A 15,852-nucleotide genomic window follows, 5' to 3' on the forward strand; every position below is an offset into this window, starting at 1 on the left:
GGTGAGAAGAGAAGACGCTTGGAAGTCGTTGACATGAGAGCTAAAAATTGCTGTGCAACACTGCAATTGATCCCACAAGATTTAGAACTCATCAAAACTTGGAATTGCCAAGTCTTACACATTTTCGTTTCCATCCTCTACGCGCGTGCAGGCTGTTCCCTAACATATTCTTCAACGCTTTAGTAGCGTTGTGATGCACTCATTTATCACACTTTCCTTTGTTTCTTCGTTGTGCTCAACGCTTTCTGTCCTAGCTCTCCGAATCCCTTTTGATGTCCACATTCAAACACCTGCTAGCAACCCGACCACCCATTTCCCTCGTCAGTCGTCTTCCAATGGTATAGTACCTGTCGGGAACACGCAAAATGGTTTCTACTACACAAATATCACGCTCGGTGGTCAAAACATATCCGTGATGCTGGATACGGGAAGGTAATCATCGAGAAATTTCATATCAGTTGCGGGTATTTGTTTATTTGCCCATTTACAGTTCTGATCTATGGGTGGCTGGCCAAGTATCTGGAGCAACAGACACAGGCAGCTCTCTGAAACTTTCATACGCCGTTGGAACAGCTGCTGGTCAGTCGCTCAAAATTATAGGTCTCATGATTCATTACGTCCATAACCAGGCGACATCTATACCGCACCTTTTGAGCTTGCTGGGCAATCTGTCAGCGACCAGGCATTCCGTCCGTGTCCTTTCTTGCATTACCGCTCGTCTCCTGACATCTAGTACAGTCCTTGTTACGAATGTATCATCTTTCTCCACAAATATTCAGTCGGAAGGGTATGACGGTCTCATCGGCCTTGGCCCAAATACTGGTTCTTCGATATACAAGAAACTCGACGGCAACTCGGGGAATAACCCACTTAACAGGATTTTCCAACAGACGTCCTCCTCCTCCAATGACTACATAACTATGATGCTCAGCCGCAAAGGAGACCCAGGGAGTAATATCACTGGCCAGTTCACCATTGGAGAGATCGTTCCGGGATTCGAGAACATTACCAGCATGCCACAATTACCGATTGAGAAGGTTTACGAAGTGACTGATGTCGACCAGCATTGGCAGATTGTAACAAACAAGAATAATGGCATTATTGGACCTGACGGACAGCCGATTCAATATTCATCGATTGCCCCGAAAGCTCCTGACGGCACAATAGTGGGAGTTTTAGACTCTGGCTTCACCCTGCCTCAAGTGCCCCGAACGATATCGGACGCCATCTATGGGCGTGTACAGGGCGCCGAATGGTCGGCTGCAAGCGAGGCTTGGCTAGTCCCTTGCGGGCAACTTATTAATGTCACATTCAATTTTGGGGGCGTTTCATATCCTATTCACCCCCTCGACGTATCGTCGAGCGACTTTGGAGTGACCTTCTCAAATGGAAACCCCGCTTGCCTGGGAACGGTATGTAATAGCTCTGCATAACACGAAGTTATTCTAAACCTGGACCTTCCAAATAGTTTCAACCAGTTACCTCTGCATTTAGTCTTCTTGGAGAGTATGATATGATCTTGGGAATGGCTTTCCGTAGGTTGTTGACCTGCTCTAACAATACTTGTCTGACACCCTTACAGTGCGGAACACATACACCCTGATTAACTATGGAAATTTCATCACCGGCGGCTCAAATTCCAATAATCCCTACGTCCAATTACTCCCCCTCACGAACATCGAATCTGCTGTCAACGACTTCATTCAGGTCCGGCTGAACGGGCAAAACACAATTAACTCTCCTCAATACGCCCTGCTTCCTGCATCACAGGAACAACACTCTCCCGAGAGCGAAGCGGAGAAAAAGCAAGCATATGAAGAACTGGTTCTAAGTCGATGGCCTTATATCCTTTTCGGAGGCTTGGTGTTCTTGATTCTGCTCATAAGCTATTGCGTATGGCGTTGTTGCTGTCGGCGCAAGCGGATGGCAAAGAAAGCTGCCAAGAAGGCTGCCCAACAGAAAGGCGATGCTGCTTCCGCGGGCGGTTATATGAGCGGTCCCTACGCGCAGTTGCATGACTCCCAGAGTACGGCGAGTCTCGTTATGAAACCGATGCGTGCGTCGACCGTCGATTTCGAGGAGGACTACGGAAAGGACGCATTTGCGAGAAGTTGATGATCTCTGCCAGACGAACTAATATATGTAGTCTAATAGATTGAGTCCACTTCTTCAGTTGCAGGGCACTAATAGTAGCTGGCTACTTCCGTTCATTGTTTGTATCCGTATCTTCGGTAAATGTTCAAATCTCAGATACCAATCGTAAGTCCATTATTTCAAGAAACTGTCATTATAGTAGTACACGCAAGTCTGACTCATGATGATATGTATGCTACAGCTCGAACCATTCCAACCTATTGGAAATAAAATTACGTCTTGGAATCACTAGATCGGCAGAATGCTTCGTAACCAAAACTCCGCCCCCTTGAGCACGCAATTGCCACTGCTGCCGCTAGCACTCATGTAGACGACATGAGCCAGGCCCACGGTCATTGCTACTGAAAGGAGGCCACCGAAGGAAACTAATATTGGGTCATACAGTGCCTTAGGCCTGTTTCGGCACTGAGACAGCTGAGTGCTGTGGTTCCTGGACCCGCCCCTCCCCTGCTAGTAAATCGAAGATATTGACATTCATCTTGAAGGCCAACAAGGCCTCTTCCAATACAGCCGCTGGCAAATCAAACGTTCAGAAAATGGAGAGCAACCCAAACACGATACACAAACCTTTCAACGCGGTATCATCACCAATACCAGTGTTCATTCCATCTTTGTACCATTCCTTGATTTTCTTGATATCCCCTATGTTCGCAGGTTCACTACTGTCCAATTTCTTGAAGTCGTATAATCGTGTCCCATATCCTCGATCCACGTCTAGGTCGTATGCCTCGGCTATACGTCGTCGTATGACTTGGCCACCGCTCATATCACCGAGATAGCGGACATAAGCGTGTGCAAGTAAACATGTGGGATCTGAAGACTCAGAAAGTTCTCGAAGGCGCGTGGTATATGCCACAAAAGGCTTTGGAGGTGACGCCATCAATGACAGTATGCAATGGATGTATCTGCCATTCTGCTTCAGGCACCCCAAGTAGATGTGATATGTCTTGGGAGATACTCGGAGTGCGGGCAAGCAATGTAGGGTTATACGTTGGTTGTAGCGTTGGGTACGACGCATGCGTCTCTAGACCCCGCTCGAGTTCGCTGAGTGTGAGTTAATACACCATGTACAGGGCGACTTGAATGAAGCTTACGTGTATACGTGCCACAGCATCATTAAGAAATACACGTATTCCTCTTTGTCTAGCTCACCGCTGACGAGCCGCATGCCGCCTTGATTGTGCCTTGCGGATTCATGAGCCTCGGACGTGCCAATGCGAAGGAATGACGCCATTGGGAGTGAGAAATCGGAATCATTGCTGATCTCCATTGCCATCAAGACGGTAGAATAGTGGGAAAGGTTCACGCGGTCCAGAGGAGGTAGCCTGAACGAAGTAGTATATATACGGGGTATCAAATTATCTAAATTGCGAGTGGCTCGCCAAGAGTACAAGACCCGAAAAGATTACATGTCGATGCCGTGACGAGGTCCGAAATGAGGCGCGAGTTCTGTCTCAGTCTGCTCTGGACTACTACGTCCTGGGTCCGTGGATGACCAAATATAGGCACTTATCGCGGGGCCTGCGAGGACCTTGAGGTAACTGAATAGGATGTCGTGGGGCGGCGCCTGGGGAAGGGAACACAATTAGGGACTAATAGCAGTGTTAGCGCGAAATGGTGGAGCCTCTGGAGGCAGCCAGTACTGGTACCGTGTTACTAAAAATGGTCGTCCGGGGTTGTCCGAGCCTGCACAGAACTCTGCTCTAACCTTCCTGTCCACTGTCCAGTTGTAAGCCCGACGCGGCCTGCTTGATTGGACACCGCGTACTATTACTTACTTAGCCAAGGTTGGGCCAACCAGTGTCTTGTAACGATTGGATGATAGCAGACTTGTAACATTACGGTCGAATACCAGTATGCTGTAACTGCTTTCTCGAGAGGCTACTGGCGGTGAATGTGGCACCTCAGTGGATCTTCAGTGCGTAAATACACACTAACACACGATTTGGCGCTGAGCTTTCGAACCCTCATATACATACCTATGGCCTCGCAATGCAAGGTCCAGTCTCCATTTCATTCTTTATGATACATACATGCTACAAGACTCGTAAACCCTCGAAATCTAGGTGCCAAGCTCCCAGCCACCCACTTCCATACATATGAGTATTCCTTAGACCCAAGTCGAGCGACGGCAATTGTTTTTCTTTCAAGATTCGCGGTCACGACTCCGCAAAAATCTTTCGAGGCACGTTAGTTTGAATTGACAAGCATGCAGACAGTACTCACATGAGGAGCTCTGAGAACTGATGGCGAAGTCGGCATAGACATCGACCTGGTACGTCGATGTTGAGAAGGTGCGGCGTTGTTTGAATTTGCAGCCGACGTAGAGTACTCTGCATCATTTGTGCTACCAGATGTACCTCCGTCGGTGCATATTATCCTGCGCTTCGATTCAGCACTTGAATCTAGCGATGGTTTTGCAGAGGATGGCACTGCCACAGACGTCGCCGATGATTGTGTCTTCAATTGCACAACACCATTCTCTGATCAAGCCCCGCGCTTCAGTGAGTAATTCACGTGAATGGTACCAGATCAGAAACTTACCAGAAGTCCAGACTTCGGTCTCATGAGCCAGCCTGCAATTCTTGCCGTCGGGGCAGTAGCCCGCTGCGAACGCCTTGCAAGGTAGCCCTGTGGGACATGGCTCAGTAACTGCTACTGACTATGGAGTATATACTATACCCACCCATCATTACACCACCACCAATCACTCGCCAGGTAATAGGATAATAATCACGTGCCATTAATTCTTCCTGAAGTGAACGCGGTTTCGGAGGCAAGTGAGATGACGCTGTCCCATAGGCCTGATTATCGGCTTTCTTTGCTCGTTTACCTTTCTCTACGTCATGAGAACTGTGACGGTTTGAGCGGAATATATATATATATATCACAGAGAGAGCACGCACAACCTGCATTTATTACCTCCAGGACAGGTTTTGCGTGCTGAGAAAAATTTACAAGGTTTAGCTGTTTTTTTTCGATGAGCAACCAACGATGGCGAAAAGTAACTACCGGGGTAACTCACTTCTATATAGGGTTGGTTTCTCCTTTCCCTGCTCTGCTTTCCTGCGGGTGGCTGTTCGAGGTTTCGAACCGGTTGGACTATATCCACGATTGTAACCTGAGTATGCTACATTGCTACAGCGTGTGCCCGTGTTGTTGGGGTATTGTAAGCTTGGTGATGGTTGTGAGAACGCAGAAAGGAGATATTCTGAAGAGACGGGGTCTTCGATGGTCATGACTTGGAATGCGGCGTTCAAACCTTGATCAAACGGGGTGGAGTCCGACGAAGAGGTGGTATTACTGGAATTGTCAAAAGCGTCTCTCGCGTCGAAGCCATAAGATGCCACATGCGGGGCTACCGTGTATGTAGCGTACGCTGTGCAGCCATGACCATGGCCGATGTTTTGATCACACCCCTTATGTGGTGTTCTTGTGTGCACCTCGTGTCCGTTAGGGTAAGCATACTCTGATGGTGGGATTCATTGCATATAAGCCCGTGGGAGATGGAGCAGACACTAAAGAGACCATACCCTGTGGCACACTCTCCGGTGACGAATGCACAAAATAGCATGCTGAACCACGTCGACAATGTCCCGCATCGTAGTAGCGACATGTTCTCGTGTGCACAACATTTTCGGTAGGGTAAGCATACTCTGATTGCGGGATTCCTGTGATATAAGCCCGTGGGAGATGAAGCAAGTACTATAGATACCATACCTTGTAGCATACTCTCCTGTGGCAAATGCACAAAACGGCACGCTGAACCACGCCAACAAGTTCTGGCCGCATAGTAGCGACAAACCATCGACGACTTTACATGAATTTTCTTCTCCTTAGCTGGTATGTAAGGAGACTGCCCCTCTGCGTCACTGCCTGTGCCATTGTTGGCACTCATGCAAGCGCCAATGTCCTCACCGAAGTTAGAGGAGATGCGGGAAGCCTTGGCCATTTAGATAGCAAGATAGAGCGAAAACGCTGTGTCTGTTAAGATGCAACGTCGCTTAAGTCTGGCCTGTTAATAAGAGTCTGCTAGAGGGTCCACGATCCACAGTCCCTCCCATAAAGACACAAGTGGTGGCCGAGTGAGACAAAGGGGTTCATAAGATGCGACTCTTCAGTTGTGAACAACCCCCGTACTTGAATCGCGTTTCACCAGACAATGGTTAAATCCGAAACCGGCTTAGCCCCGGTCTGGTAGAGATAAAGAGGGTCATCGACGCAAAACTCACCACCAGTGCAGTTAGCTTTCTAGCCATGTGCTCAATCTCAAATTGTTATGAACTCTCTTGACTCGCGTAAAAAGACTCACAAGGGAATTGAACAAACACGTTAAGGTGCAAAAATAACAACAATAAGAGAAAAACCCATACTGAGGCTATAGCTGCGGAGCTTGGCCCGCATACGTTCCTGTTTTGCCAATTATCCAGCTTGATGGAATACATAACAAAGTGCCTCCATGCGTACCTTATCTTTTTGTCCCCTGGGCGTAAATGAGCAATGGCCGCCATCGGACGGCCACCTGGAGTCAATTGCCAAACCACAAGCGGTCTTAATTTGGTAATAAGTTTTGGGATCGACCCCACCGCTTACGTTATACAACGTTACTGATTATCGGCTCAAGTTACATACTTGTAAGAGCTAGAGTAACACATCGGTATTAATATTGACGAGCAAATGGTACTACAGCTGAAAAAGGTGGTACATCGCAGTGCGCGATGCGCAGAGCGAACTAGAAGAGAATCCGAGAGGCCGCCTTATCATATATCATACAATAATTCAATACAATCCATCATTATTCATGTCATGAGCCGGTTACTCCCGCTGTGGTCATGAAGCAGGGGTGTCAACTCCGTAACGGGAGGCGTAATAACGGACGAAGATATTGCATCAGAATCGGAACTCTGTTCATTAGCAGGTGCAGCACGTGACTTATTTGCTTGGGAAAGATGCCAGGGCTGGGTGACATCTGCTTTGCAAACAGGACACTGCAAACAAATAAGAACCGCCATGCTCCAAATGACACAGACACAATTACTCACCAATTTCTTCCGGTTGATCAACCACGAATCAACTTCCTCCAGATGGAAGATGTGGTGACACGGCAACTCCCGGACACGATCTCCTTTGACAAATTCCGATAAACAGATGGCACATTCCGCCTGCGACTCGCACCATGGTATCGGCGCATGGCTTAATGCTTCATGAGATGTGGAAGGGGACGGTGAACTATGATCTGAAGGACCCGACTCTAGATCACTGTCATGTGCCCCGGTTGAATGAGCTCCTTGTGTCGTGGTTCCCTCATGTTTCTCCCATGCGGTACCATTCCAGACCCGCCATGGAAAACTTTTGACAATATTTTCCGGAGCACGATCACGTTGTGCTGCACGAGCCATGCGGATGCGATGGATGAGAAGTGTGACGAATGTGAGGCAAGAGGGGAGTATTAAGATGACGATAAATGTTAATATTGGGCTGGATGGCCGGCTTTGAGCAGTAAACTGCGAGAGAAACATTGAAACTCACGAATACCATTCCCAAGCTGAGTATTGAGTCGTGATCATAAGTGAAAGCGTTTGTAAGCCAGCATGAGAGGTCGTAGACGAGTTTATTAACAGATATAATTCCTTGTAATCCGACCATTTGATGTAGGTAGAAGCAATTTCGATGTCAGAAGCATCCTCTGGAGCACTTCAACTGTTGTTCAATGGTTGCATGAAGAAGAGAGCGTACCTGTACTATACATATTGAGGAGTTCGTCTGGGTGACCGTTGATATCAGGATCTTCGCCTCCTACAACAACGGCCTTGGCACCCAGTCTCTGAGCTTCCCTGACCTGATAAAATATTAGAAAATTGAGTCGAGAATACTGGACCAGCACATTCACTTTCTCAACAAAGGAGCAACGGCCTCTCTGCACTAGGGCGATCCAAGACTCGCTTGGATCTGGTTGGTGGGGACCACTTATACATAGCTTCGGGCACCCCGAATTCGAATATCGGTCCACCAGTGAGATATCGTTACCAGAGCATGAAGTCGTGAATGAAGACAGTGGAATGACATAGCCTAAGAGTGGATCCTTGAGTTCCCGGCCAAAAGCCGCAGGCCTCGAATGGAAGGTTAGAGGCGGTGACCGATCCACCACAGAAACGGCGCTTTCAGCGCCCCAAACCCAACCCCACAACCAACCGCCCTCTTGGGAGGTCGCGGACAATTTGTGGAGGAAGCTCAATGGATGCGCATAGACTTGAATTACAAAGAAAAGCAGCAATAAGACTAAGGACATGCGGGCCATCGTGCAAGCCTCCTGGGAACGAACGGAAAGACGACGACAGCGATAAGTTGGGTTCTTGAGTTAGCGGAACTAGGTATATGGAAATGACATCGTGCAGAAGCAAGCGTGTTTGGCAGGCTGGACTTTGTTCGGAAAAGTCCGAGCATTTGGAGTGTCGTTCGATCAACTTGGGCCACTTCTCATTGGACCCCATAACGAGCTCACTGTCGTGGCGCAGCGTAGGTCTTCAAAGGTTTTACCGCCTGGTGCCTTGAACGATGAACTGCCTCAGGTCTACATGTGTACAACGCTTCGTGACCCCTAAAGTGTACAGATGGAGAGCTCGGTTCAACCGATGGGCAGCTCTTTTGGCTTGTGTTCTGACTTCCCTTCCAGACTTTGGTTGTCTTGCAATCAGTAATTCTGGCTTAAAAATCGTCTACAGCATCTTTCAAGAGCCTCCTCATTCTATCGTTCACTCTGTAGCTTACAGCTTGGTTGGGCCAGCGTTACCGGGTTGCGCGTTGTCCGGTGTTCTACTGCGAAACCTGTTTCCAAGCCCGTTAGTGAACGTTAACATCTGGCCGAGGATGCTACTCAGAAAAACCCATTCAAGTTCTCCAATGAAGATATCACAAGCCTTGTTGCCTTTTCCACTTCTGTTCAAGAGCTCGAGAGGCTTCAGTTGGAAGTATTCACGTCATCATTTGTACTCAGCTGTCTACGGTATCCATCGGTGGACGGTCTCCTCCTGCTTTCACTCTGACATAGAGGAAGAAAAAGATTGTCAAGTGTTAGATTTTGGTATTTCACCCTTCGTCATCGTTCGTTCTTCGGATAGTCCCGACTACGCGTAGACTGTCCTCTCCTTGTTGTCTCCCGCCATGTCGTAGACACTTGATACAGCGCCGTTCTCCAGCTCTAACATCCAGTCCAAGAAGTCACGAAACTACGAGAGGGCTTCTTTTGCACGAGACTGCGAAAGGGCTTCTTTCGTAGTTTTTCCACTCTTGAACTGAGAGAAATTCATGAAACGTTCTTGCTGTTGCTGCTGTTCGTGAGTTCCTGCTCTAAGAATGTAAGCGCAGGCATCCCCATTCATGCCCTACTGGCTCGTTGTGAGCACATGTAGTCAGCGGTTTGGTGTCCTATGTGGCATACCACGATCCCGGCGAAATACTTTGAGATGTATAAGGAGGAAGTCTCCTTCATTAGATATGCGACCAGGACTAGGAGCCTACGACACTTCATTTCGAGGCTTTAGACTCTGTCCTGGTGGTAGGAATGAACATTATCTCCGTCCCCTCGACCACAAACAGCCTATAATTGACGATGTCAATCCGATAGTTTTCAGGGACCAGAGTTATGGGGGCCAAGTAGTAAGGTCAACCTAGTGAAAACCTACGGTACAGACATGGGTCATTTTGAAAAGCAGCTGATTTGGAGCTGTTTGACTACAAACCGACACCTGGAACAAGGAGGACTGGCCATGCGAACAATGCTTGGAGAACGATCATCATTTCCACCTTTGGTACTTGAGGAGGAGTAGGTCGAGCGAAAGCTTCTGCCTTTCACTATTTTCGCTGTCTTTTCACCCCCTGTCTCCCAGGAGAAAGCTTCTGCCTTTCACTATTTTCGCTGTCTTTTCACCCCCTGTCTCCCAAAACTACTGGCATGGATATAACTGCCGTACCCAAACACAAAGTCACATCCTTGAAGACTATTAATGTGAGTTCTTGCGAGTTGATGTAGTCGGGAGCCGAACTTGTTCTGGTTGTAGCACTGGTGTGAACCTATCATGGGAGATGACCCTTGAGCAACGTGAATTTTCCTACGGCTCTCGAATCATGGTATAGTCAACTGGTATTAAATATGTTACGGGGGACTGGGTGTTCGTCCTGCGATGCTGAAGCCGGGTGGACTTTGCTCTAGCAGCAAGGTTGGTGAAGTTGGTGCATCAAGGTGGTCTGTGATAGGAATCCCTGACAGACTTCCAAGAGCGGTGAACGCATCTGGATCAGCCTGTTGGGAATTGTGTCAGTTTTCACATATATAGCTTAGAGCATCGTTTTACTTTAGCCTGCATGGTCTACTGTGAGACCCGAAGTGCGCTGAGTTGGGCTAAGGTTTGGATGATATGAGTCTTGCAAGAGAACGTCAGAGGACATGATCGTACCTAACAGAAAGAGCCGGTGGTGAGGCGACGATAATGTACGTCGTACGAGCGAATTGTGCTGTTGGAGTGCTTGCTTTATGTGTAGGATCCGAGGCAATTTGAAGAAAACGTTATACAATAAGCTGGAAGTCGACTTAGTAAGTCGATCGGGTTTGTTCTTGAACACCTTCCTGTTTCGGATCGTAACTTGTTACTTAGTACGCCTAATGAGTAATAGATAGAAATTGTTGTTCAAATTGTAGCATAAGTAGTCGATAAACAATAAGTCATCGCAACATAGTACATACTACATAGTGTGGCATATGATATTCATATCATCTCCGCGTATTCAAAAGCAAAAGGATCATTAACACTAATACTCCTCATCCGACCTCTCATCAAAGTCCGGTGTGATGTCTGTCGTCTCGTTCCACGCTTGACGAAGTTGGAAAACTGCCTCCATCACAGATCCCCTATCGCCGTTCCGATTTTTAACTTGGCTGTTCAAGCCTGCGAACGAAGCCGAGCGACGAATGACACGTGATCGGCGTGTATCAGTAGTATGTCTGACTTGGTGGTGAACCAGGGTAGGGGGCCTTGCGCTGTCCTCCATGCGATCCAGAAGTCTCTCCCAAGCAGCTTCTTCCTCGTTTTCCTCTTCCATTTCTTGTAGTATGGCTCCAGTTACCGATGACTCTCTTCGAATTTTCGCTCTCGGCGGGGCAGTCTGTTGACTCTTTTTGCGGAAGATCGAAAAGATCGAACTACGAAAATCCTTGTTAAGCCCTGATTTAGAGGGTACGGAGCGCTTGAGGGTCTGCTGAGGCGGAGGAGATTGTTGTGCGTCAACGGATTTGTTCCGTGGCTCGAAGGGTCGCCGGGGACCATGAACAGACGTGTCTCCGCATTCATATCTGTCTTCTCTACTAAGAACGGCAGTCGTGACTTCTTCAAGTGTGGGGAGGGTCTCCGTTGGCTTGGGGGGATGTGGAGACTGCTGCGACACGGAAACACGCCTCGCGATCGAAACACTGCGAAGCTGGCGCTCCGACTTGTGCCTCGTGAGCGCATGTTCTGGAGCGGCCGAGTTGGCGCATGCTTTCCGCATGACGTTGCGATAATGGCAGTCACCTTGACCACCTACTAGAGTGCGCAAGGAATCCGCGCGAGCACAGGCAGGAGAGCAAAAGCAGAATTCATGATCTTCCACCGTCGGTTTGCCGCAAAAACATTCTTTGACACCGATATGGACCGATGCAAAAGCGTTGGTGAATATGAGAGGGTGCATTCTGAATGATAACTTACAACCACCGCCACATACAAGGGTTTTATAGCCATTGAATCCTGCACGTTTTACTGTGGCAGAACGCTCATAATGGGTGTGGCCTGTGGACCAATGTAGTTGTGGGCATTCGGGAGTGTTCAGTGGCTGTCATTGTGTAAAGTGAGTGTAAAACGAAACTGTAAAGAACACAATACCCACCTAATATGGGAGATGCCCACAGATGTCTAGCATCCAAATGGGAGTTTCCTTTAGACTAATGACGTTGTAGATATTCGGGGATGTCCACTGGCTATTGATGTATAAAGTTAGTCCAAAACTGAGCTATAATGAATTTGAACTCAGGATTAGATGCATTTGTGATTCGTTGGCGATTACCATTACAAAAGAGCCCTAAATGGGACTCGGATGGACGACAAAGTCATACTAGTAGATCTGGTCAACGCGAGCAGTTGTATGCCCCGAGCCAAAATACCTTAAATCTTGCCACCCTTGTGAAAATGAAGTACGACTGCAACCTCGCTTTGGTCGTCTATTGAGATGGCGCTGGACTGAACTTCCCGTTCAGGGTCTGTCTATTGAACCAAGTATAATTGAACTACAGAACGATCCGAGGGGGTGTGTCTCAGCGAGCATGATGTCACTGGTAAGACCTCTTGAGTCAGCCCGCTGTTTTTAGTGGTGCTTCAAGTTGTTGTGCCTACCGAAATCGATTTAGACCAAAGATGTGTTTTTCCTGGAGCTGATCGCCCCGACAACGAATGATCACTATCAGACGGCCGTGGTTGCATAGAGTTTCAAGCTGAGGCACGGTGCGAACGATTTCCTGAAACATAAGTGGTCTAGTCTGCTAGTAGTAGTCCGTAGAGTCAACAGCAGAAAGCTTGTTGCCAAAGTATAGATGCGAACGACCATCGTCTACGGTCTGCCTAGAGCTGCACAAGGGAGATCAAGTTTTCGCCCGGTCCTCCCTCCATCGCCATAATTATGAGTTGTGGAATTGAGTGACACAGAGCTACACAGGGCCGAGCCTCTGGATTGGCGAGATGGATTGAATCTAACGATGATATATTAACAATACATAGTATGTTGAAGGGGCCGAGTCCTCGCCTCGTCGCGATCCGCAACTTGCAATACTTTTGTGGAAAGTACCGAGACTGACCCAGTCTTCCCTAGACAGATCATTAATGGAGAAGAATGACGATTGCCGTTCAACCTTCTTACTATGAGACTGACAACTACGCCAGGGCCCTAATAATCGATGATCTCCGTGTGCTGAGTGCTCAAAACTGTGGAAGGTCCAGAAACCCACCAGTTGGAGTCGCAGAATGGGATGTGAGATCATCCGGTTCCGTGATTCCAAATGATGTGATCATTACGACTGGTCGAGATTTTCTAGGATTGTCTTTGCGTTTCCGAGCTGGGTTCCCGACATGGAGTCGCTGGGTGACTAGGAGAGTATATGATATACGTATTGTAAATAGAGTCTTAACACGGTTTGTGTTGTGCCACGTTGGCTTGCAGCAGAAACAACCATTTGGAAGCACTTCTACTTATGACTATCATGTCGAAGCAAGAGTGGCCGGCTCAGGATGAATTTCGTTGCTTATTAGCCGCGGGCCTTCTTGAACGTAACCACGATCAATCGTCTGACATCGTTCTTCGGTTCTTGCCCATGCGTGCGTATGCCATCGTACATTCTGGACTGGAATTATAAGGACAGCGTCTGCAGCTTTTTGCAGACCATCTTTCCCCAGGTCATCATGTGGCGCTTCCTCAGGCTAGTTTCTACGCTCGGACTTTGCGTTTCAGCGTTTTCCCAGTCAAGCACGGTGGACTCGTATACAAGTACCGAGTCCCCCATTGCCAAAGCTGGTGTACTTGCAAACATCGGCCCCAGTGGTGCTAAGTCGTCTGGAGCTTATGTGGGTTCTGAAGATACCAAGTATTGGAACTGCTAACCGAGACCCATGCAGCCCGGCGTGGTCATCGCCAGTCCTAGCACCACTAACCCAGACTACTTGTACACATGGGTCAGGGACTCTTCGCTCGTTTACAAAATGCTCATTGATCAGTACACCTCTGGGCAAGACACCACCTTACGTGCTCACATTGACAACTTCATTGCCGCCGAAGCAAACATACAGCAGGTTACCAACCCAAGTGGAACTGTCTCCACTGGTGGCTTAGGCGAGCCTAAGTTCAATATCAACGAGACTGCATTCACTGGAGCGTGGGGTCGCCCCCAGCGTGGTATGTATGATCAATGTATTATGTCCTACTATTGCTAACATGAAAATAGATGGACCTGCGTTGCGTTCAACCGCCATGATCACCTATGCAACTTGGCTTATTGCTAACAATAATGAGACATACGTCACCGACTCCCTCTGGCCCATTATCAAGCTCGACCTAGACTACATCATGAATAACTGGAACGAGACGACGTGAGCTTTGTATAATTCAAGCACTCTTTTCTCGAGACTCATGCAACGGTCAAGTTTCGACCTGTGGGAGGAGGTTGATTCCTCTTCATTCTTTACTAGCGCTGTTCAGCACCGCGCACTTCGTCAGGGCTCCGCTCTTGCCACTGCGATCGGCCAAAGTTCAGTTACCAGTGGATATAATACCCAGGCCAACAACATTCTCTGCTTCCTCCAGGTGCGTACAATGAGTTTTTCATTTAGTAATTTTCCCAAAGCGAACATCTCAATAGTCATTTTGGAACCCCTCACCTGGTCTCATGACCGCCAACACCGGAGGCGGCCGTTCTGGCAGAGATGCGAACACAGTGTTGACATCCATTCATGTCTTCGACGTTGAAGCTGGCTGCGATGGTGTTACTTTCCAGCCCTGCTCCGATATTGCTTTGTCCAACCTCAAGGTCTATGTCGACTCCTTCCGTGAGATATATGACATCAACACTGGCATACGCGCTGACCAGGCTGTTGCAACTGGACGGTACCCTGAGGACGTGTACCAGGGTGGTAACGTAAGGTCTCTATCCTACTCCTGATCTTATTTCTCAACTGTCCGTAGCCGTGGTACTTGGCATCCTTTGCAGTTGCCGAGCAGCTCTACGACGCCCTCATTGTGTGGAGTAACGAAGGCTCGCTGACAGTCACAGATGTCTCTTTCCCCTTCTTCCAGCAGTTCGACACAAGCATTACGCCAGGGACCTATAGTTCCTCGACTCTAACTTATAGTACCCTCACAACAGCGATCAAGAATTTTACAGATGGTTTCGTCGCTATGGCTGCGAAGTACACGCCTTCAGATGGAGGACTGGCTGAGCAGTACACCAGGAGCGACGGCACACCGACCAGCGCTCTGGATCTCACGTGGAGCTATGCATCTGCGTTGACTGCGTTTAATGCAAGGGCTGGTAAAACATCTGCGAGCTGGGGTGCAGCGGGTCTCCCAATTTCCCCTGCATGCTCTACTAGCAAGGCCCTAACTGTTCCAGTTGTTTTCAACGTCAACGCTACTACCGTCCTGGGACGTGAGTTGATTAATGCAGCGAACGTGACCAATTTTATCTAATTCTGTTGCCTATAGAGAACATATACTTGACTGGCTCTGTCGGTGCTCTGACTGACTGGAGCACCACCAATGCTATTCTCATGTCCTCAGCTGACTACCCAATCTGGAGTAGTGCGTCAGATCTATTTTCAAGTGCAACATGTACTGACACCAAATCCTAGCGGCTGTCACTCTTCCGGCGAACACGCAAATCCAGTACAAGTACATCATCGTCGACAGTGGTAATGTTACTTGGGAATCTGATCCCAATAATGAGTTCACGACGCCCATGTCTGGCATTACAACCCTCAACGACGAGTGGCGGTAATCTATTCACGAGCTATTCTGGACACCTTTTGTTGATGGTAGCACAATAATATTGATACCTATACCCAATGACTTGTTGCACATTGCAATACAACGTGATGACCGATGTCGATGAGCGCTTGAGTGCGTAAGCGC

At 48.3% G+C, this 15,852-nt stretch overlaps 7 protein-coding genes across 7 annotated transcripts; 3 read left to right on the forward strand and 4 right to left on the reverse strand.

The window, feature by feature from the left end:
• The first annotated feature begins 60 nt into the window (after positions 1-60).
• On the forward strand, positions 61-2,263 carry DFJ58DRAFT_805268 (aspartic peptidase domain-containing protein). Its single transcript, XM_041391095.1, has 6 exons — positions 61-432; positions 491-579; positions 630-689; positions 739-1,412; positions 1,469-1,535; positions 1,583-2,263. Exons 1-6 carry the CDS (start codon positions 194-196, stop codon positions 2,113-2,115), a joined length of 1,662 nt encoding a protein of 553 aa, XP_041240136.1. The 5' UTR covers positions 61-193; the 3' UTR covers positions 2,116-2,263.
• DFJ58DRAFT_907459 (uncharacterized protein) lies at positions 2,264-3,765 on the reverse strand. Its single transcript, XM_041395062.1, has 4 exons — positions 3,249-3,765; positions 3,042-3,198; positions 2,722-3,016; positions 2,264-2,667 (listed from the first exon to the last, which is right to left on the reverse strand). Exons 1-4 carry the CDS (start codon positions 3,428-3,430, stop codon positions 2,543-2,545), a joined length of 759 nt encoding a protein of 252 aa, XP_041240137.1. The 5' UTR covers positions 3,431-3,765; the 3' UTR covers positions 2,264-2,542.
• Positions 3,766-3,865: 100 nt separating this feature from the next.
• On the reverse strand, positions 3,866-6,261 carry DFJ58DRAFT_49240 (uncharacterized protein). Its single transcript, XM_041380661.1, has 7 exons — positions 5,875-6,261; positions 5,688-5,825; positions 5,180-5,623; positions 5,061-5,121; positions 4,841-5,007; positions 4,699-4,785; positions 3,866-4,637 (listed from the first exon to the last, which is right to left on the reverse strand). The coding sequence occupies exons 1-7, from the start codon at positions 6,104-6,106 to the stop codon at positions 4,345-4,347; spliced, it is 1,422 nt and encodes a 473-aa protein (XP_041240138.1). The 5' UTR covers positions 6,107-6,261; the 3' UTR covers positions 3,866-4,344.
• A 501-nt stretch (positions 6,262-6,762) lies between these two features.
• On the reverse strand, positions 6,763-8,568 carry DFJ58DRAFT_707095 (uncharacterized protein). The gene is made up of 5 exons (XM_041383751.1): positions 8,045-8,568; positions 7,891-7,993; positions 7,684-7,840; positions 7,197-7,632; positions 6,763-7,142 (listed from the first exon to the last, which is right to left on the reverse strand). The coding sequence occupies exons 1-5, from the start codon at positions 8,450-8,452 to the stop codon at positions 6,954-6,956; spliced, it is 1,293 nt and encodes a 430-aa protein (XP_041240139.1). The 5' UTR covers positions 8,453-8,568; the 3' UTR covers positions 6,763-6,953.
• A 40-nt stretch (positions 8,569-8,608) lies between these two features.
• On the forward strand, positions 8,609-9,339 carry DFJ58DRAFT_805291 (uncharacterized protein). Its single transcript, XM_041391096.1, has one exon. It carries the CDS (start codon positions 8,710-8,712, stop codon positions 9,286-9,288), a length of 579 nt encoding a protein of 192 aa, XP_041240140.1. The 5' UTR covers positions 8,609-8,709; the 3' UTR covers positions 9,289-9,339.
• Positions 9,340-10,959: 1,620 nt separating this feature from the next.
• Positions 10,960-11,874, reverse strand: DFJ58DRAFT_844499 (uncharacterized protein; the record flags this gene model as incomplete). Its single annotated transcript, XM_041393085.1, has 1 exon — positions 10,960-11,874. The coding sequence occupies one exon, from the start codon at positions 11,872-11,874 to the stop codon at positions 10,960-10,962; it is 915 nt and encodes a 304-aa protein (XP_041240141.1).
• A 1,503-nt stretch (positions 11,875-13,377) lies between these two features.
• On the forward strand, positions 13,378-15,824 carry DFJ58DRAFT_805295 (glycoside hydrolase family 15 protein). Its single transcript, XM_041391097.1, has 8 exons — positions 13,378-13,793; positions 13,845-14,121; positions 14,171-14,315; positions 14,370-14,529; positions 14,585-14,860; positions 14,908-15,370; positions 15,427-15,522; positions 15,573-15,824. Exons 1-8 carry the CDS (start codon positions 13,554-13,556, stop codon positions 15,716-15,718), a joined length of 1,803 nt encoding a protein of 600 aa, XP_041240142.1. The 5' UTR covers positions 13,378-13,553; the 3' UTR covers positions 15,719-15,824.
• Positions 15,825-15,852: the final 28 nt, after the last annotated feature.

This window comes from Suillus subalutaceus (assembly GCF_016647625.1).
Source record: "Suillus subalutaceus strain FC151 chromosome Unknown DFJ58scaffold_112, whole genome shotgun sequence".
In the NCBI taxonomy this organism is placed as follows: Eukaryota; Fungi; Basidiomycota; class Agaricomycetes; order Boletales; family Suillaceae; genus Suillus; species Suillus subalutaceus.